At 45.6% G+C, this 22,290-nt stretch overlaps 1 protein-coding gene across 8 annotated transcripts in view; it reads right to left on the reverse strand.

Moving 5' to 3' along the window:
• MITF (melanocyte inducing transcription factor) overlaps positions 1-13,738 on the reverse strand; it is a 209,892-nt gene extending 196,154 nt beyond the window's left edge. For 2 of the 8 annotated variants that reach the window (XM_081159153.1, XM_081159148.1), the window contains exon 1: positions 13,493-13,738. In XM_081159153.1, the coding sequence (XP_081015279.1) occupies positions 13,493-13,596 (104 nt within the window). In that variant the 5' untranslated portion in view covers positions 13,597-13,738. Of the gene's footprint in view, positions 1-2,029; positions 2,458-12,834; positions 12,894-13,492 lie in introns of those variants that run through there. The other 6 variants (XM_081159158.1, XM_081159157.1, XM_081159149.1 and 3 more) reach the window with 5 other exon arrangements.
• Positions 13,739-22,290: the final 8,552 nt, after the last annotated feature.

The following is a 22,290-nucleotide window of genomic DNA, read 5'->3' on the forward strand; positions in this document are numbered from 1 at the left end:
CTGACAAAACAGATGCCGGCTGCTTGGTCATTCCACCCCTCTGTTTTGGAAGCTCCCACACTCTACAAACTGTCTGGAATTCATTAAGGCAGGAAAACAGGCTGACAGTCGTATTTCAAGTTTTATTCAGCACAAGTTTTGAGAAAAACAAATTTGGTCATGTGGGCATGCTCCAAACCACCATCACCCTGTTTCCCAACCATGTCTCTCAGTCAAGTGACTACAGTGTGCTTTGAGTTTCACAAGTTTGCATCTAGATTAAACTACAAGCCTCTGTGTGATTTGAGCCGGCTCCATATGGTAACAAAGCTGGGTTAGCTCCAAATCACTCAGCGATCACATCTGGACAACCAAGAACCCTACCTGGTTATACTAATGTCCAGCTGAGGGCTACCTTCCTAGAAAGGATTTTCATTTTTTTAATCAGTAAGGAATTAGTCAATGATTACCTCTGGCCTGACCATTTTTCACTAAAGGTACTCTAATCCAGGCAATTTTTCACTCTAGAACAGCAATACAAGGATAATTCAATATAGGACACAGGGCTTATAATAAAAGCATCAGGGCAGAGGTTCTCAAACTTGTGTGGGCATCATCATCTCCCAGGGGGCTTGTTAGGACACAAACGGCTGGGGCCCACCTCCAACAGTTTCTGACTCAAGGACATCTACCATAGGGTCGGAAAGTGTACATTTCCAACACCTTTCTGAGTACATTTCCAACACCTTTCTGAGTGATGCTGATGCTACTGGTTTGAGGGCCACATTTTGAAAACCACTGCACTAAGGTGTGGCAATGATGGTGGACAGCAGCGGGTGGTGACTTTAATCAACAAACCTGGGATAGGAGGCGTTGCATAGAGCTGGATTCAGACAATGTATATGCTCAGGCAGTCTCCATTCAGGTGGCAGAAAATCCAGGTTAACCATGTTTACTCAGCAAAGGAACTTATTGGTAAAATAACAGAAAAGTCCAAGGATAGGCACAACTTGACCCAGAGGAGAAAACACTGCTACTCGGTCCATGGCAACAATGCCTTGCTGTCGACCAAAAAAGTGTACTCTTTTCTAGGGTAGAGCTGCTGCTGCCCAGCTGGAGTCTCAATTTCTCAGGTCTGGCCCCTGCATCCAGATGTAGACAGGAGACTGGTCCTTGCCAACAGAATTTGCACAAAAGTGATGTCAGTCACGTCTGGACCTTAGTTTATACACCTTCTACTCATCTTTCCCTTTCCACCACTGGACAGAAAGGGCTCCAGGGGTCTAGGCAGCAAGAGAACCAGAAGATGGAAGGAACCTGTGTTCCTGATTTGGCAGGTGGGGGAAAGCTGCCTGCCAACCAAGAGCTATGTATTACACATTTGACTGCTGTGTGCCACTTTGTTACAGAAACTAACATTAACCTAATTTAAGGACTTAGTTTTTCCTTGTCTCCAAGGTATGGTGGCAGCTTATTCTCAAGTTTCCCAAGTTCAAGATCAATGGAAATAAAGGGAGAATCTCTTCCTGTTCACACCTGAGCAAAATCCTAAGATTCATTTCATGAGTCTGCATGTACCTACCTGAAGCTAATCCCTGGAATAAAGAAATGTGGCTAGGCCTGTGTCAGATTCTCCAGCCCTGGAGTCTTATAACTGAAGCACATGAGCTGAGCATGTGGGAAGGGTTGGTACAAGAATTTGGGAAAGAGACTATGCGTAGGCAAAATGAAAATGTCCGCTAGAGGAAGTATGTAAGGAGAGGGAAGTCGGCTGCCAGTGAGGACCAGTTAGAAAGATGTCAGGTATATGAACCCAAGAATGAAAAAGAGTGGTATACTAGGCTGGTGCAGTGGCAAGCAGTATAACTGACTCCAAAAGTAAACCCCCAATTAATTGTCCTTGACATTCAGACCCCTGCAGTTAAATTTTAGTGACTGTAATATTATGACCAAGCAAGTGCCATCAAACCCTCTCGTTCATTTCAACATCAACAAGATTTAAAGCTTCCATATATAATCAGTATCATTAAAATATTTTTTTAATACTCACCTGAGGATATTTTTTCCATTGCTTTTCAGAGTGGAAGGGGGGCTGGGGGAGGGAGAAAGAGGGAGAGAGGGAGGAAGGGAGAGAGATCAATGTGAGAGAGACACAGCAATTGGTTGCCAGCCTTCAACTGAGGTATGTGCCCTTGGCCAGAATCGAACCCGGGACCCTTCAGTCTGCCAGCCAATGCTCTAACCACTGAGCCAAACCAGCCAGGGCAATAATCACTATCATTAGATCATTGGAACTGCATTCCACTGAGCAAGCCGAAGGCTCCCAATCCAGTTTCATCCAGTTCTGCGGTGGGAGAAGCAGCAGCGGCCAGGCACCCAGGTTCTTGAAGCCACTAGGCAGCCCTCAGGCACCCAGCACACGCAGCCCCGCCGCCAGGACGCCCAAGAGATCAGACAGGTTGTCAGCCAAACCTGCTCCTGCAAAAGTGGAAACAAAGCTAAAAAAGGTGGAAGGAAAGGATAAATCTGCAGACAAAAAAGTACAAAAGAAAGGGAAAAGGGAAGCAAAGGGAAAACAGGCCAAAGAGACCAACCAGGAACTTAAGATCTACCTGCGGAAAACAGAGAAACTAAAAACAGGCAGAGTACAGCCTCATATGAAGCAGGAGAGCAGGAAGCCAAGTCTGAGTGATATCATATACCCTGTTTCATCAGTGGTCCCTGTCTTCCTTCTTGTACAACCTAGAGGAATATTTTTATCAACTATTCTGTAAATGCAGGTTTTTTAGTAGCTCTAGAAACATTTTTAAGGGGGAATTCCACCTTATCCCATTTTTTTAAGTGTAAATGCTTTTTTTTAAGAGGTAAAATAATTTCTTGGTTGTTTATTTTTTGGTACAACCAGAAAATAGTGGGACATTGAATATGGGCTTTGATTGTCCTGGGTGTCAGCTTAACATTCCACAGATGGGGTAGTTTTATATCCTATAATACAAAGCATACTAAGGGCAATTTGGAATCAGTCATGCATTCAATATGTCTTGAACATTTTAAATTACTCTATTCCCATGAATTTGGTAGAAATGTTTCCTAAAGAAAACCACTCCTTGGCCTTGGCTCTCCCTGTCAGAATTTCATGCACCCTGTAATATCTTTGGTGTGGCAGCCCAGTTTTCCAGTAACTTTAGTAATGTGCTGTGAAAGATTGAATATGTGATTGTGTAGTGTGTATGATATTAAATTGTGAATTAGTGGGACTTCGATGTAACAGCATATCAATATTTGAAGATATTGGTACTTCATACTCTATTAAGGAAGATTAGCCTCCAAATTTTAAGCTGAACAGTAACTGGAATAAGTGTTTAGAAAAGAATCACAACTACATGACTTTACATTTTTGGTACCTATGTTAAGAATTATGTACAAATTGAAATGCCTGTGTATTTATTCTCAAAACAAACAAAATCTCAACTATGAAAAAAATTGCATTCCACAGTCCCATCATTTAGCATTTACACATCTAGCATTTATCTAGTTAAAACATTAATATTGTTTATCTATCTAGAGACCAGTGGAAAAATGACCATGCTAATGATGCAAGGTGTGGCGGTTCCTAAAAGTCTACACAGCCATTGCCCAGTGCACCACCAGCCAGGGCCCATCTGTCTGAGCTACTCTCCAAGCACACCTCCCTGCAGCAAGTGCACAAACTTTTATTTGAAATGCAACCAGGAATCATACCAGTCACTTATATTTACAGGGACTATTTTACATAAGCTACTGTAAACTCTCCCTTTAAAAATAAATAGAATTTTTTCAGGAATGCATAGTTGGTGTCATCCTCTCCCCTAACAGTAAATGACCCTAATGGGCCAATACTATGTTAATGTTTATTCATTCTCATTCTCTGCCAAAAGCATTATAAATTTACTGCAAAGGATTCCATTGGCTGAGGTGCCAATGTTCTAAATTTAGATGATGCTCTTATGTAGGTTCAGTAATACAACAGAGCAAAGCCACTTTCCATCTTTTGCTGAAAAACTTCAAAAATATAGCCAGTCCTTTTGATGGAGAAGGGGTTAGGACAATATCTGTGTGTCTGTTCATGACTCGGTTATACAGCACTGTCTCCAGCTGTCTGGTAGACTTCATTAGGACTGCACTAGGTTCCAAGTTAAACAGGAAAATCATCTTCAGGGTTTCTATGTGTTTTTCTTTTCACCAAGTTTCAAATTTCCAGTTATAAAAATAAAAGGTAAATTTGGAAAGACATGCTTTTCAGAACCAGTTAGTATTTGGGACCATATTACAGTAAAGGTACCAAAGACAAGATAGCATTCCTCTCTGTCTGTCGTTTCACAGTTCCATACATGACCACTGCCATCAGGCCAAATTACTTCTCTGCCTCAAATCTCCCTCCCATGGAAGCCAGTCAAGCTCCCCAGAAGGAACCTGCTCTACACGACAAGCTGTGCATGCTCCATTAGTGGAGGGAACCACTTCTCCCATCTGCCCTTGACCTTGGGGAAAATAGGGCAATATGTGTGAGTGATTCAGCAACTTATCCCACTTTGGGGAAGGGGTGGAGTGGGAGGGCAAAGACACAGATGCCTTCCTCAACAATTGCTCAATAACCCACAATTTTCTTCTAGAACAGGATTCTACCAGTGCCCTCGCTAGACCTGTAACTCACCAGATTTGAATTTTAAATATTTGCTCCCACACAACCCAGGATTTTTCCTTTTGAAAGTTACCACTCCATGGGTACTTCAACTAAAGAACACAGCTCCTGAAATTCAAATGCTTTGAAGATTTTTTGTAAGTGGCTGAACTGAAAACACATCATTGCCTGTGGATCTCGACACTGATGAGAACTTGAAGTGGCGTGTGGGAGGGCTTCTTCATTTTCATTTCTGCACCAACACTGACATTTTCACATCAGCGTACACAGGAAGCGTGATGCGGGGGCCGAAACACAGGACGGGAGTCAGGAGTTGTACACGAGTTATTCATTTGTAGTGTGTGTATATATCTGTTGAATCAGTCTTGGGCTTTACTTTTTAATCCCAGATTACTTGGACCTCTCCTTTATACCAAAAAGTGACTCAAAACCCAGACAAAACCCATTCCTAGGCTAAACAGAAGGGAAGCATGGTCAAACATGAGTGATCTCAATGAACCAACAGTGAAATGAACTAGAAGGCTACTCGAGTAAGGTGGTCTTAGAGAAAAGAAAGGACAGTAAAATAACAAGACCCACCCCCACTTTTATTCCAGGCAAGCATAAATATCTGGCATACTCAACATTAGGAAAACACTTAAGACCAAGTTATAAACACTCACAGGGAAGACTAATGCCTGCATTTCTTTCTCCACTGCTCATACACAGTTAACAATGTGGGGATCAGAGGTGCCAGCACTCTACCCCCACCCCACACAGTCAAAAATATACATATAACTACAGTCAGCCCTCCGCATCCAAGGATTCCCAACCACGAACTGAAAACAGTATTACCATAAACCAATCCTCTGTCTTTCTGAGAGCCTATAAAGTTAGCTTTAGCATTACCTTGTATCTTCACAGCAGCCTTGCAAGGGAACTATTGCCCCATTTTACAAAAGAAGGAACTGAGGTTTACAGAGGTTGGGTAACTCATCCAAAGTCACATAACTAGTGAATGGTAGTGCCAAGATTTGCACACTTTTTTAGTTATTCAGGTCTTGCCTCAAAATCACTTCCTCCATGAGCTCATGCCTAACAACCCAATTTAATAAAGCCCCCTTCGTTCCCAGTCACTCTATTAACAACATTCTATCTGATTTTCATAGCACCAAAAATTATCTCACTCAGCCCTGGCCAGTGTTGCGCAGTTGGTTGGGCATCCTCCTGTGCACCAAGAGATTGCGGGTCCAATTCTGGGTCAGGGCACACACCCAGCCTGCAGGCTCGATCCCCAGTAGGGGGCGCACAGGAGGCAGCCAATCAATGTTTCCCTCTCATAGGTGTTTCTCTCTTCCTCTCCCTTCCTCTCTCTAAAAAAATCAATTAAAAAAACTTTTTAAAAAATTAGCTCACTCGTCTCTTTGGTTAAGTACTAACTGCATCCCCACTTCCGAGATGGAAGCAGGCTGCTAGCAGTAACTTCACCTGTGTGGCTCTATGTTTGATTCCCAGGGCCCAGCACAGAGCCTGGCAGCTACAGGCACTTAACAAAGTGGTGTAAGGAGAGCAGCAAGGGGAAGGAAAGGAAAGGGAGAAAAATAAACAAACAGGTCGTGCTGACACCAGAGTTATACTGCCTCTGCTTAAGTTGACTGAGTGGTATTTCAGAAGTGCCCTGGGGAGGACAATAGCGTCCTCATGACCTCGGGGCTCCATTTCCTTCCCTGGTAGTCTTTGTCTCACCAGGATCTCACCACTCCCAGAGCCCCGCACCTGCCCAGGTTCAGCACCAGCCGATAAGCTACCATCTGTCCCGTACTCAGCAGTCCAGCACGCAAGAAGCTCAAAAAGGTTGGCCATGGAAGAGAAGAGGCTCGTCGATCCGAATCTCAGGAGGGCTGTCTCCCGTGGACACTCCAAAGGAGTCTTCTTTATTCCTCAGGGCATTCACGAAAGGCAGCAGGAGGGAAACAAGTAGCGAAGAAATGGGGAGCCATGTTTCAGAACCACCGAGAAACGAGGAGCCTGGTCCTCCCCAAATCCTCTGGACCAGAACGGTGCAGGACTCTCCTCAGAGACCCCAGATGCCAACTGCACAACCGTGGCATTCCTTGCCTAGAGTACACAGTGTTCAGGGGGCTCACAAAAGCCTCTTACAAATGGCAAACTTGCCTTCACGGTATCAAAAGCATGTGGTGACTGACTTCACTGCCTTTGACCCATCTTTTGGACTATTTTTCCCAAATAATGCATACTTGGAGTTGAGTCAAACACATTTTTATAATTTACTTCGATGAATCAAACCTAACAGCAAAGTATATTTTATAGTTAAACCACACGCACACAAAACAAATGAAACTCTTGCTTACTGTCCTTGAAAATGACCCTAAAAAATTTAACTAAGGATTTTTTTCCTATTATTTATCCTAATACTGCCAGATCTGAAACAAAGCAGTTGGAGAGAGAAATTTAGTAACTTTGATTTGTCCCAAGATACATTTTTTTACACTGAGGTCCTATTCCTGACAGTAAGCACATGTGACCTGTTCTAAAAAAAGGAGATTTTCCACTTCTTGCACAACTGGAGCAGATATAAACATCAGCCTGTGCAAACTGCACTGCAGAACTCAAAGGGAATTAAACACACACACACACTCAAGTATTTTCTATCAATAGCAGTGCTCAGGAGAAGGAAATCTCCAACCACTCACAACCGGCACTGAGAATCCCACTTTAATCAAGCTTTCCATCTAATCACACCTCACCACTAATCTGCACAATAAGATCTGAACATCTGCCAGGTAAGGCGCTTCAATTCTGTCTGTTTTGCTTCAGGTACTGTTCAGATACTGCCTGCAGAGGGGAAATTGCAATCGTGACAAAAGAGAAAGAAGGAATTGCCAATACCCTCTAGCCTGTGCTGGGCACTCTGCGAAGCGCCTGGAGACATTTTACCGAAATTTCAAAACTTCTACAACTCTCAAAGAACAAACCTAATGACCCTGTTTTATAGGTAAAGAAACTGAAATTCCAAGAGGCTAAGTGTCTTGGACATAGACATTGCAGTTAAGTGGCAAACCGTGGGCACAGCCCTCCAGCCCTGTTCCCTCTGAACCTGTCCATGCATCCAATCCAGGCTCTTTGCCACCACCAGGTACCCATGGACCACGAGGAAGAGCTGGGACTCTGGTTGGAAGTTTAAAAGATAACCAAATACCCTAATGGTCTATTTTAAGAGTGTGCTCTCCGAGGCATCTAACATTTTATTTAATGTTGTAGAGAAATATGTTTGAGCATCGCTTGACCTTCAAGGCCAAACTCAAATACCCCTATTCACAAAACTGCCCCCCAATTTCCCTTCCTCTATTAAATTCACAATGCTGATGCCCACCTCCCCATGATGATGACACCCTTGTCTTGTATGCTGAGCTGGATCCATACATTCTCTCCCTCAGCCCGTGAGGTGAGTTTTGGAGAAGGCACCAATGACCCACCTTTCCCACGGTCATGCACAGAGCCCTTGACATGCGAGCTGTGGACAAGAGCCTGGGCTAGAGCCAGATGGCCTCTGACTGAATCCAGCACATCTACTTGCTATGCCTCAATTTTCTTCTCTGCAAAATGAGAAGGATTAAAGGTGTCTACACCCGAGGTTGAAGTGAGGGTCCCCTGAGTTAATACAAGTAAAATACTCAGAATCCTTCCTGGCAGGCAGTTAAGCACTGTAGAAGCATTACGTTTTTTTATAATTAAAACATCATTAGTGGGTTTGGGTTTTTTTAATTTATCTTTATTGTTGAAAGTATTACAGATGTCCTGCTTTCCCCATTGGCCCCTTCCATCCCGCACCCACCCCCTGCCCCAGGCCTTCACCCCACTACTATGTCCATGGGTTATGCATATATGCATATAAGTTCTTTGGTTAATCTCTCCCCACCTACCCATCCATCCCCGCCTTCTCTCTGAGATTTGTCAGTCTGATCCATGCTTCTATGTCACTGAATCTATTTTATACTTGTTACTATGACCTCATGCAAGTTTTGCAAGATCAAGTTAACATGTAAAAACACTTAGAACAGTGGCTGGTACATCTCAATAAATGTTAGCTAGCATTACTGGTATTAATTTGCACTAGAATTCAATAGCTACACGTTGAATATGAATTTTTACGTATGTGCTGATGTCACAACAGCTTTTCTTAAACCAACTCAAAGAAACCATTATGGATTGGAACAAAAATATAAAATAATAAAAATAAAATAAAATAAAAAAATAAAATTAAATTAAAATAAAATAAAATAAAATAAAATAAAATAAAATAATAAAATAAAATAAAATAAATTGTCTGAATGCCTCCTTAGGATGAAAGCAAAGAATAATTTACTAAAATTGGAATAATTTTATTACATGACAACACAGGTCTCAGAGAAGCAAGCCAAATTCAATCAATGCAAACACTTTCCAGAAAGTTAGGACTCACTGCTAAGTAATAAACTAACAAGAACTACATCTGCCAACTTCACTGAGCACTTGCTATGTGCCAGGCTCCATGCTAATACTTCCACAGTTAATGTTCTGAAGACCAAGCAGGCAGGCCTCCATTTCCCAGATGAGGAAACTGAAGCCAAAGGCCACCCAGCCTGCCAAAGGTCACTCAGCCAGTTAGAGACAGACAGTGATGCCAGACGATGCTGTTAACCTCCATGCTGTGGTTCCCTACAGATTGGGCAGGCCAGAAAGATCAAGAAATTCTTCAAGAAACCAATAAAAGATTGACAAGTTTGTTTTCCCAAGAATGGGTTATCATTTCATAAAAGAAAGGGTATGTTTAATAGGAAGGCAGGAGGGAATACCTCAGAATAAATCCATGAAATGGCACATACCTTAAACTAAGGTATGTGCACGTGACTCTGCAGGTAGCACGACAGTCCTTGTCTTCCTCATTTCACCACAAACCTGTGAACACTTCACACACCTCTCTATGGATCAGCATTTAAGAAGCACCACAGTATCCTGTCCCACCATTATAAACCAAACACTCATTTCTAATTTGCAGGAACTTATCTAAAACATCACTAAAATTTGAGAAGAAACTGAAATTAGATTAAGCCAATTCTGAAGTCTGTCCAGGAAAAGGGCATTAGCAACCACAAAGCCCACAGAATTGAGGAAACCAAACAAAAGAAATGTGAACCCAAAGATGGTACCATATTTATTAATATTTTTTTCAGGTACCAAATACCTACAGAGAGTTTCTGGGCTGCTAGGAGCTCATTCAATAGCCCAACCTGACTATGCTGACGTGTGAGTTCTGGGTTCACCCGTGATAGTGGGCACTCTTCCTCTGGCACCACCATTCAGAGTGCATTCCCACAGCACACAACGGTTTCGACAACCTGCTGGGATAACCCAACTGCAAACAATTCTTCACGAGAACCTTTTCTCATGGCATGTGTCTTCTTGCGACACAGCTCTGCCAGGAAGTAGGATCAAAATGTGGTTGCCATCATCTAGATCCAGCAGCTGCCTACCCTACAGGCAGGAGGGCTGGGTGAGGAAGAAAATGTGTCCTTCATGAAGCACTTACCTATCTGACCTTGGCCCAAGTGAAGAGATAATAAATGCCTCTTCAGAGACCCTGGTGGTATCTATTTTGAAAGGAGTGCCATGTAAATGTGCCAGGCATTGTTCTAGGCCAGAGTTTCAATACAGTGTGTCTCTCCCTCATGGACACTTAGCAATGTCTGGAGACGTTTTGGGCTGTCACAAGTGGGAAGGGGTTCAACTGGCCTCTAGTCGGCAGAGGCCAGACATGCCGCTGAACATCCTGCAGTGCTCAGGCCAGCCAGCCCCCACAACAAGGAATCATCCAGTTCAAAATGTCAATGGAGCAAGGTTGAGAAACTCTGTCCTAGGCTCTGGGAAAACAGTAAAAAAGGAAGAGACAGAATCCCTGCTCCCCTGGAGCCTGCAGTCTGGTGTGGGAAACAAAATAAACACATCCTATCAGAATATTCTAGAACAGGTTATAATATAAGTACCATGGGAAAACAGAGCAGGGCAAGGAAGATGGGAGTTTGCGGGATTAGCAGTTATAAATAGCATGGTCAAGGCAGGCTTGATGAGAATGGCATTTCAAGGGAGACTTGCAGTTGGTGGGGGAAGGAGCCCCGGGGCTCTCTGGGCAAAGGATGGTCCAGGCGCAGGTGCCAGCAAATACAACATAAAAGGCCATGAGGTGGAGGGGTCTGGAGCGTTCCAGAACAGCGAGGAGACCTATGTGGCTGGAGCAGAGGGAGCAAAGAGAGTAGCAGCAAGAGACAAAGTCGGAGCTGATAGGCAGCTCAACCATGTTGGCCACCTGGGCCATTCGAGGGCTCTCGAGTCTTAGTGAAACTAGGAGCCATTGGAGGTTTTGTGAGTCGAGAATGACACAATGTGACAGGTTTTAACACGGGGTTTCTTAACGTCAGTGGTGACGATTTGGGGCCAAATAACTGTTCACTCCTGCACAGTAGGATGGTAGCAGCCTCTGCTTAGAAGAGGCCAGGAGCAATTCCCTTCTGTCGTGATGACCAAAACTGTCTCCAAACACTGCCAAACGACTGGGAGGCACAACCGCCCCTAGGTTGAGAATCAGTTTTAACAGGAACTCGTAGCTGCTGTCTTGAAAACCCACGAAAGCAGGTGAGGGTGGAAGGCAGGAGGACCAGTTAAGAGACTACTGCAATAACCCAGGCGAGGGCAGACGATGGCTTGGACCAAAGTGGTGGCAGAGGAGTTGATGAGAAGTGGGCAGATTCTGGACGTATTTTCAATCCTAGCACACACTCTGGAGAATACAATTGATAGACAAAATAAATACTGCAGTTTAACCTTTCAATTTCAACTTTTTCCAACCAAGACTTTTAAGAAGGGAGGTGCCCCGTCAAAGACTTCAGGAAAAAGCCATGAGGAGACCCTGAACAATGCGTAGCCCCTTTAAAGACACACACAGATGTTCAAAACAATACGGCAGACGACTAAGGAAAACAGTACAGGGAACTTTCGCCAACCTCGTATATTTATTCACGGATTTTATTTAACTGCTTTCTTTCAAAAAGCATGTGCCTGCTCTGCAGACAGTTTGACAACTTTTTAAGTTCAGCCTTGCTCTCCATACAGGTTCTGCCCCACACCTGTTTCTAGCTCCGCGTGGGAAGCACTTCTCCCCAGAGCCACACTGCCGGGCGCGGGGGCCACCCACCCACCGCGTCCACTCGGCCTCCGCGCCTCCGGGAAAGAGCGGCCCCCAGCCTTCAACGCGAGGCCCGCGGCATCCGTTCAGGTTATTCCAGATGGCATTCTCCTCACTCTCTCAGACTCAATGTTCTGCATCAGCTACCATCAAAAGGTTCCAAACAGCCCAGTTAGTTCATTTCTTTCAGGACCCCACACACGCCCACACACACGCACACGCGCACACTCCCTCTCGGGCAACGCAAGCATTTGCTTACAGAAGCAAAAGCAGAGGCTGCTCAGGAAAACACTGGCCCCTTCAGCCAGTGCAGATAAAGCCCCAGTGAGTGTAGCCAACAATACCCTCTGCACAGTATTACTCCAAACTCCCCGCCCCCACCGCACACAGTGTGTGCTCACACAGGACGGCCATTATGAAGAGAAAGCCCAGCCAGGCTGCGTCCACGCATCGAACCGCAGAGGCCCCCCTCCCTCAGCGTCCGCAGAGGAGCTTCAGCCTCAGACTCCCCCTCGGCGGGGACTCGGGCTGACAGAGCCCAAACGCAAACACGCCCGGCCCCTGCTCCCGGAGGCAGGGCCGCGGCCGCCCCTCCGCCTCGGCCCGTCTCCAGTCGCCGGGCTCTGGGCCCCTCCCGCGCCGGCCGGGCCCCCGCCCCCGGCCTACCCGCGGCGAGGGGGCGGGGGGCTGGCGGCGGCGCGGGAGCCCCTGGCCGCCCGGTGACATCGCCCCGTCTCATCCCGCGGCTGAGAGGCGTGGAAACCACCGCTCGCCGCTCCCGCGGCTGCAGACGACCACTTCCCCCGGGCAAACACCGCCGACGTGCGGGGCGGCCGCGGCACGGAGAAGCGGGAATGGAGGCGGCGTAGGAAGTGGGCAGAGAGGTGCGGCGGGCGCGGGCCGGCCGGCCCTCCCGCCTCTCCTAAAAAGTTTTAAGTCCCTAGTAATTAAATACCTATCACTGCCGCGCAGGGGACACGCAGCGCCGCCAGCTCCAGGCTCTCCCCTCCCGGGAAGGCCGGGCTTTCGGCGGGTCCCCGCGGAGGGTAACCCGCACGCGAGACACGCCCACCCGCTGCCCCGCCTCCCGCGCCCGGCGCCGCCGCCCGGCAGGTGAGAGGCGGGGCCGGGAAACCGCACCTGGAGGCGCCGGGGGCGGCTTTCCCCAGAGAGCACGATTGCTAGGAGGCGACGGCGGCGAGCTAAGTGCTTCCCTCCGACGTCACGCCCCGATCCCGCAAGCCGGCCGCGCCGCCGTCGCCCGCGGATCTCCAGGAGAGGGGCTCACCGGAGACAGCCGTCCCCCCGCGGGCGGCGCGGCCGCGCTCCTCCCCCACCCCCGCGCCCGCTCGCTCCCCGCCGCCGGTCTCGGCCGCGGGTCCCGGCCCGGCGAGCACCCCCCTGCCCGCGGCGCCCGCGAAGTGCGCTGGGGCGGAGCCCCCGGCGGCGCGTGGCGCGGGCGCAGACCCCAGCGGCGGGGACAGTCCGCCGTCTGCCCCGGGGCAAGGGCACGGGGTCCTTGTGCCCGAGCCCGGAGACAGGCTCTCCTCGCCCCGGGTGGGCGGCGCGAGCCCCCGCCGCCCGCGCACCGCCCTCCAGCTGTCACCACTCACCTGCTCTTCAGGGGCTGACTTTTGAGTTCGTAATAGGTTTTGGGCTCTTCGTGAAACTCCTCCCCGACTTCGAAATCCGGCACGATCCCCGACTCGGACTGCATGGCTCCGGCCTCGCGTCCGCGCGCGGCGCCGAAGTGAGGACCGCGCCGGGGGCGGAGGGCGGGCGGGCCTGGGTCCCGCGAGCGCGCGCCCCGCGCAGTGCCCGGCTCAGCCCGCGCGGCCGCCGGCGCCGGAGCCCTCACCGCCCGCGGGCGGGGCCGCGCGCCGCTGGGATTGTAGTCCGGCCGCGCGGGCTCTCCCGGCTCGCCGGGGCCGCGGCTCCCGCGAGAACTACAACTCCCAGAAGGCCGCGGGCGGCGGCGCGTGGACCCGCCGGGCGGCCCCCGTGCGGATCCGCTGTCAATGTCAGCAGCCCGCCGCCCGCTCGCCCCACCTGCCTCAAGGGTGCAGACCTGGCCATTAAATATTAATAAGGACGGGCCCAGCCCGCTCTCCGGCCGTCACCCCTCCTCCCAGCTCAGGCCTCGGAGAGGAGGCGCCGAGTCCTTATTTAAAACGAGCCAAAAAAAGCAATAGTGAAGGGCTTGGCAGTAGAAAGTTTTAGCCTGCAAGCCTGCCTTAAAATAAAGGGACTCCTAGCAGCCTGCTTGCTTCCCAGCCTGCCCCGGTGGGCAGCGAGGGCGAACTCGCCTTCACTCGGTAAGTACAGCCCCGCGTAGAAAGGGCCCCTTCCCGCGCCAGCCGGGCTCCCGCGGGCTGCGCGCCCGGCCCTCCCCGAGCCGGCCGCCCCTCGGGCCCTGACGCCGCTCTCGGCAGGCTCCGTTCATGGAAAAGGCACACAGAACAAACGGCGTCCTCCCTGACTTTCCAGTTTCTCAGGCGACTGCCCTGACCTTCCAGGAGCGAAGGTGCGGGGCAGTGCACGCAGCGCGCCGACCCCTGCGCGCCCGGCCCTCGCCCAGGTCCCTGAGAAACGGGCTGCGCTCGCTCGTTTGCTCCCAGCCCTTCCCTCGGATTAGTTGCAGCTGGGTGTCTTCCTTCTTTTAGTAATACCCTCAACAATAAAAATAAATTGCTTTAAACGTGTCTTGAGGCATCAGGAAGCCAGTAGAGAGTTAGAGGGTGGCATTTAAAGTGATTAAGACCCAGAGTGGAAATCCTGAGCCCTTCTCTAACGCTCTGTGTAATCTTGAGCAGTTCACTGGATTCCTAGAAGCCTCGATTTCTTCATCTATAAAAGAGGATATTGGCAAACTTGTTTCAGAAGATGTTGCAAGGTCAAATGCAAGAGAAAGTGATTTGTGACATAAAAATGCTGCTCAATGGTCAATTCTTTTATTTATTAGATCTTGAAGCTACTTCTTTCAGACTGGCATTCATCTGTGAGTTTCTCCTTTCAGACTTAATAAACTAAATGACCATCCTAGAAGAAAACCCTAAGGAGGCTAGACTAATGAGCGGGCATCTTCCAGGAGTTGCCCACTTTGCCTCACAGTGAAACATTTCAATTTTACATCGGAAAAGACCTTAAGAGTTGAGGATATCAAGGATATTGGGGGGAAAGTGCAGGAGGTACACCATATTACAGTAGCAATTACCAAAACCCCACAATAAAACTTACTTCCCAAAATGCTACTTTTAGGTCCTTCACTGTACCATTAAAATAGGGCAAAATATTTGAACACTCCTAAAGAAAGTGGGCCTTTTGTGCTCATGACTGTGGATACCAGGTTCTTTGATAGATGGATTGCTAGAAATCAGATGTTAGAAGTGGGCAAGTGTTCCTCTCTGACAGAAGGAAGAGCACAGGTAAAACACAAAGGGAACATTCAACCTAGATTCCTAGTCTCACCTTGATTCTCAGCTGTAGGTGCTTGAAATGGGGTGGGGGGATGTTGATTTTCACAATGACTTGGGGGTATTACAGTCATTTCAGGTGCATGGACCAGAAATGCTATATATTTTGTACAGTGACAAACATTCTTGTCTGAACATCAGTGACTCCCCTGTTGAGAAACACTGGAGTCTTCTTAACCTTCCTAATCACCAGAAGCTTTTCAATCAGGAAAGCTATGGACCCTCTCCCTAGAAAATAGAGATGTGAATAAGCTTCTATGCACAGTTTTGGCCTGTCGACCCCTGAAGACTATCAAGGACTTCATTTTGGAAATGCAGTTTATAACCTCTCTACAGCTGTAATGAAACAATTCATTATGTGATCCAGTATATCAAAGAGCGACCTGCTAGACCTAAGGGACCAAACCTAACCAGGATGAACCTTCAAAAAAGCCAAGACTCCTAAACTTACCTCCAAATAAGCGCACCTTCTGGAAAGATCCCCAGAATGCAGAGATCTGAGCTGAGGTTGCCCTGAGGTACACACAGATAGCTAATTTTTTCCTACACCTTTTCTTCTGATCTCACTCTACACTTGGTTCAGGAGTTCTCTTCCTTTATATATGGCAGGGTTATTGATTATAATGCCATCTGTTACCCAGTTGGAATGGTTATGTGACCTAATCCTGACCAATCATTTCCTTAGCCACAGTGATTTCTTTGGGGACAGACATAGGACCCTAACATGAGCAGAAGTCCTTCTTTGAAGTTTACTACTAGGACAACTGGGGAAGACTGTCTGATTTCAGGAAGCATGGTGCTGGCTTAGAAGAAAATTTAGAGCTAATTACTTGTGGCCATATAGGAAAGCTGGTACAAAATGAGAGCAAATGAGATAAGATCAACAATCATACAATCAGATATCCTTAGATTTTTCCATATATATAGACCAAAAAGCCTTTTTTCTTTTTTCTGAAAAAGTTTCTATGGACTGCCATACCATTAATCCACATAGTAAAAAGCTGGCCACCTAATAGATGGGCCCTGTAATTCCTCTTCATTAATGAATTAAATTCCAGGAGTGATACAGTTGTAATATTAGCAAGTTATTAATAATAGGAAAGGAGCAAAGGGGGAAGCCACACATTACAGGCATGTCATCTGGGCAGCTTCACCAAGAAGCTGCAACTTTGCATTCCCCAGGGAACCACCAGCCTATTCCCTGGAAAACACTGGGGAAAGGGATCCAACAAAGTGAAGTAACACATACCCAGTAAAGTTGTGGTGACATAGAGAAAGTACTTATCTGTCAGTCACACCTGGAAACAGGGATCATTGGCCAGAATGGATGTGGCCACTGCAAGTGAGTAAAAATTTGTGACTACATAATCTCTTAAACAAAGAAGTTCTCCCTCTCTCTCTCTCTCGCTCTCTCTCTCGCTCTCGCTCTTTCTCTCTCTCTCTCTGTCATGCCCTTGGCTCGGTCTTGGCTTCCTTGCATTTGCCTGTGTTTCCTCCATAGCCATGTGGGCCTTTGGACCCCACACGCAATGGACTGATGGACTGCAGTGGGGAAACACAAATTAAGCTAGCCTGATGCTATATTGGAATGTGCAGACATGAGAAGGAAATTCTAGAAACCAGCTCTGATTTTAGCCCTGTTAAAGACAAAATGGGATGTCTTCCTTGGGGGGACTGAGGGAAATGAAACCTTGGAAACTCAGGAGTTTGATTCCACGGAAATGAAGCTTTCTATGATATCACATCCTCCTGTGCAAGTCTCAAAAAATTATTTTTCTCAGGATATCTCAAGAAATCCAACCTCACTAGCAATTGGGACAGACAAGACCCTCTCCCCTCCACTAACAGGAGTAGATACCTCTTCTTTAAAAAGGTGATTTAAAGTCAACAGCTCCATACATTTCAACTGAGGACTGTAGCTATTAAAAGCACAAAAGCACTGGCTAGAGATTGTAATTACTGTCATTAGCAATATGACCTATTTATAGAATACTTTTACTTTTTTGCAAATGTTTGTCACATGTACCTCTTATTTGAGCTCATAAAAATCCAGCAAGGATAGATGGGCACGGGTTCCCATTTTAGTATGTAATCAACATGCATGACATAGGGATATATCATTGTGCTAGGTACTCGGACTACAGAAATAAACTGACTTCCTCCTGGCTCTCCAGAGACTAACAGTCCAGGAGTTGAGCCAAGGCTTGTTACACAATGAGAAACCACACATAAGGCAACAAGTGCTAATGAGCAGATAATTGGTATATGATTTGTACTTTCATATCCATTTAGCTCAACAACTATTTATGAAACACCTACTCTGTGCTAGCCATGTTATGTGTGAGGTATGAGAGAAATATCAGTGATGAGCCATATATGGTCCCTGCACTCAAGGCATGGTGTAGGACTTGATTTATGGGTAAATAAAGTGATAGCCGGGTGGAATGCTACAAGTGTCTGAGAAAGAAGCAACCACCAAGGGCAGGGAGGGAGATGAAGTGAAGAATTCTTAGAGGAGATGTTACTAATTTAGATCTAAAAACGAAAATATGAGGGGAAAAAAATTGGGTATAAAATATAAAAATAGAATCTAATCAAGCCACTAGATCCATCCACCAAATTACAGAAAAAAATTGCGAGAGGAACATGTTAATAATACCACAAGGATGCAATCAGACAAACCTAAAAATTGAGAAATTCTACAAGACACTGAGAAATTCTTCAAAAAATAAATAGTATAAAATAAAGAGGAAGAAGGAGTGCCTATAGATTTTTAAAATTTATCTTTTTGATGAAAGTATTACAGATGTCCACTTTTTTTTTTCCATTGACCCCCTCCACCCTGCATCCCCCCAGGCCTTCACCACACTATTGTCTGTGTCCATGGATTTTTCATTTATGCATATAAGCTCTTTGGTTAATCTTTCCCCATCCACTCCCTCCTACCTTCCCTCTGAGATTCCTCAATCTGTTCCATGCTTCTGTGTCTCAGGATCTATTTTGTTCACCAGTTTATTTTGTTCATTAGATTCCCCATATGAGTGAAATCAAGTGATACCTATCTTTCTCTGACTGGTTTATGTCACTTGGAAACAGCCCAAGTGCCCATCAATAGATGAGTGGGTTAAAAGCTGTGGGACATTCACACCATGGAATTCTATGCAGCTGTAAAAAAGAAGGGTCTCTTACCCTTTGAGACAGCATGGAGGGACCTGGAGAGTATTATGCTAAGCAATATATGCCTACAAATTTTTAAAGATTTAAGAGACACACTAGGTACATAAATTAAATCTGAATTTAAAAAATGAACTATAAAAAAAAAGTCATATCACTTAAATATACAGGGTGTCCTCCAAAAATGTATATACACACTTTGAATAATTATAATGGCGGTGTTTATTAAAATACATTTCATTTTCAAAATTGAGCTATCAGCTGTTAAAATGTGTATACATTTTTTGGGACACCCTATATATGTAGACTTTATCTGGAGCCTGAGGAACAAGTTCTCAGAATTATTTTTTGGAGAGAACTAGGAGAGTATGAACATGAGCTGGAATTAGATAATATTAAAAAATTATTGTTCACTTTATTAGGTGTGATAGTGATGTTGTGCTTATCTTATTTGTTGAAGTTCTTACCTGTTAGAGTAAAATGTTGAAATTGGGTAATGTCTAATCAAAGTTTACTATACTACTCTTTCTAATTTTGTGTACATTTGAAAATTTCCATGACACAAAATAAATTTTTTTAAAAGTGAGAGAGAGAGGAAACTATCATAATGCCTTTTTAAAATATGGGGTACCAGAGATTAAAAATGGCGGCAAACTGAGTGGAAGCTACACTGACACTCTTCCAGGACCAAACTGGAAATACAACTAAAATGGAGAAAAACTATCCTGAATAATCAACTACAATTGCAGACGAGCTGGAGAGCACCCTCATAACCAAGGAGGAAAAGTGGAAACCACATAGAGACGGGTAGGAAGTGAGGAGGCGCGAGAGGGCTGGTTGGGCTCCCACAGGCAGCAGCTGAAGATCCCAGGAAGATCTCAGCTGTAAGGAGTTCCCAGCCCAGAGCACCAGAACTGAGAAAGGTGCCTACATAATATCTGGCTGTGAAAAGCAGCCAGGTTTCTGTCTGCTAGAGAGGTAGCTGGAAACGCAAGCACCCTTTTAAAGAGCCAACACACAAAGTTTCGTGTGCAGTCACTCACCTTGGGCTCCAGCAAAGGTAGAGCAGATTGGACTGGAGCTGTGTGAGGAGAATCTAGGGTTGTGGGCTCTTTAGACAGAGCTCAAAGAGCACCACTCTGGATTCCTGTGCCAAGTCATTTCCCCATACTGCAGAGGCAGATATTTACCTTGCAAGCAGCTTTTGCCTGAGGGGGAAGCAATTGCCCACCCTGCTGGAAAAACTATTGCCCTGCCCCGTGGACTTTCTACAGCCTGAGGCTCATTAAGAGAATCAGATTAATCAGCCTGCAGGCAGAGGCAGACCTCAGAGTGCTTTGAGACTTTGCCTGATCTGCTTCTGGACCTGGGCTTTGGAAAAGCAGACTTTGGTGTGCATCTTGGTCCTGTCCAAATGCACCCAGCTCCAACAGAGAAAGCCTCAAGCCATGGGTTGTTGATAGCTCCAAACAGGGTACTCAGGGCCAGTCACAAATAGTATCTGACATTGGCCTGCACCAGAGACCTTCCAAAAATACTGAGAATCCTAGCAGATCTACCTAATACAGAGAAACAAACCCAAATAGGCAGCCAAAATGGGGAGATAAAAAACAAGCCCCAAATGAAAGAACAAGAGAAACCTCCAGAAAAAGAGCTAAATGAAATGGAGATAAGCAATCTATCAGATATGAAGTTCAGAATACTGATTGTAAGGGTGCTCAACAGCATGAAAAATGATATGGAAACTATGAAAAATGATCAGTCAGAGATGAAAAATGACATAGAAATAAAGAATACATTGGAAGGAATAAACAGCAGATTAGAGGAAGCTGATGATCTGATCAGCAAATTAGAAGACAGGGTAGAAAAAAATCATTCCATCAGAGATCCAAAAAGGAAAAACAATTAAAAAACAGGAGGACAGTCTAAGGGAGCTGCAGGACAACATGCAACATAACAATATTCCCATCATAGGTATGCCAGAAGAAGTTGAAAGTAAGCAAGGGTTAGAGAACATGTTTGAAGAAATAATGGCAGAAAACTTCCCTAACCTGGTCAAGGAAAAAGTCACACAAGTTCAGGAAGCACAGAGAGTTCAAAGCAAGAAGAATCCAAAGAGGTCCACACACAGACACATCATAATTAAAATGCTAAAAATTCAAGACAAAGAGAGAATCTTAAAGGCAGCAAGAGAAAAGCAATGTTACCTATAAAGGAGCTCCCACAAGGTTGTCAGCTGATTTCTCATCAGAAACTCTACAGGCCAGAAGGGAGTGGAATGAAGTATTCAAGGTAATGCAAAACTAGGACCTGAAACCAAGATACTCTATCTATCCAGCAAGGCTATCATTCAAAATAGATGGTGAAATAAAAAGCTTCCCAGACAGAAAAAGGCTAAAGGAGTTTATCATCACCAAACCAGCATTGCAAGAAATGTTAAAGGGACTGTTGTAACAATAATAATAAGTAGGGAGAGAAACATAGGCATAAAGAATTAAAATGGCAATAAATAAGGACCTATCAATAACAATCTTGAAGACTTTCAGGGAAAGATCAACAGCATTACAGTCATAGTCATGGACTTTAACACCCCACTGACTTCACTGGATAGATCTTCCAGACAAAAAGTCAACACAGAAACAGTGACTCTAAATGGCACACTAGTTCAGATGGATTTAGTTGATATTTACAGAACATTTCACCCCAAAGCGGCAGAATATACATTTCTCTCAAGTGCACATGGTCATGCTCAAAGATAGACCACATGTTAGGACACAAAACAAGTCTCTACAAGTTCAAGAAGATTAAAATCATATTAAGCATCTCAGATCACAATGACATGAAATTAGAAATCAAGTACAGTAAAAACACTCAAAAACATTCAGACACATGGAGGCTAAATAGCATGTTATTAAACAATGAATGGATTACCAATAAGATCAAGAAAGAAATAAAAATTTTCCTAGAAACAAATGAAAACGAACACACAACACGAAATCTATGGGACACAGTGAAAGCAGTCCTAAGAGGAAAGTTCATAGCACTGCAGGCCTAACTAAAAAACACAAGAGAAATTTTTAGTAAACTATCTAACCCTACAACTTAAAGAATTAGAAAACTCCCCTGTGAGGCCATACCAGGACTTTTGTTTGCTGGGAATTTTTTTATTGCTACTTCCATTTCATCAGTTGTTATTGGCCTATTCAGGTTTTCTGATTCTTCCTGATTCAGTTTTACATGATCTCACTTATATGTGGAATCTAATAAACAAAATAGAGTGAGGAACAAAATATTTCCAGACACATAGAAACATGGGACAGACTGATGAATCTCAGGGGGTGGGGGAGTGGGTGGGGAGAGATTAATCAAAGAACTTATATGCATATATGCATAACCCATGGACATAACAATAGTGTGGTGAAGGCCTGGGAGGGGATGTTGGGTAAAGGGGATCAATGGGGGGAAACATGGGATATCTGTAATACTTTCAACAATAAAGATAAATTTTAAAAATAGTGTACATTTTCTGATAAAATTAGATAACAAGGCATGTCATTCAAAAACAGAAAAGAGCCCTGGCCAGTTTGGCTCATGACTGAAGGGTCGGGGTTTGATTCAGCCCAAGGGCATGGGCCTTGGTTGCAGACTCAGTCCCTGGCCCTAGTCAGAGTGCATGTGGGAGGCAACCAATCAATGTCTCTCTCTCACATTCATGTTTCTCTCTCTCCCTCCCTCTCTCTTTCTCTCTCTCTCCCCACACACTT

This window comes from Miniopterus schreibersii (assembly GCF_964146895.1).
Source record: "Miniopterus schreibersii genome assembly, chromosome: 15".
Lineage (NCBI taxonomy): Eukaryota > Metazoa > Chordata > Mammalia > Chiroptera > Miniopteridae > Miniopterus > Miniopterus schreibersii.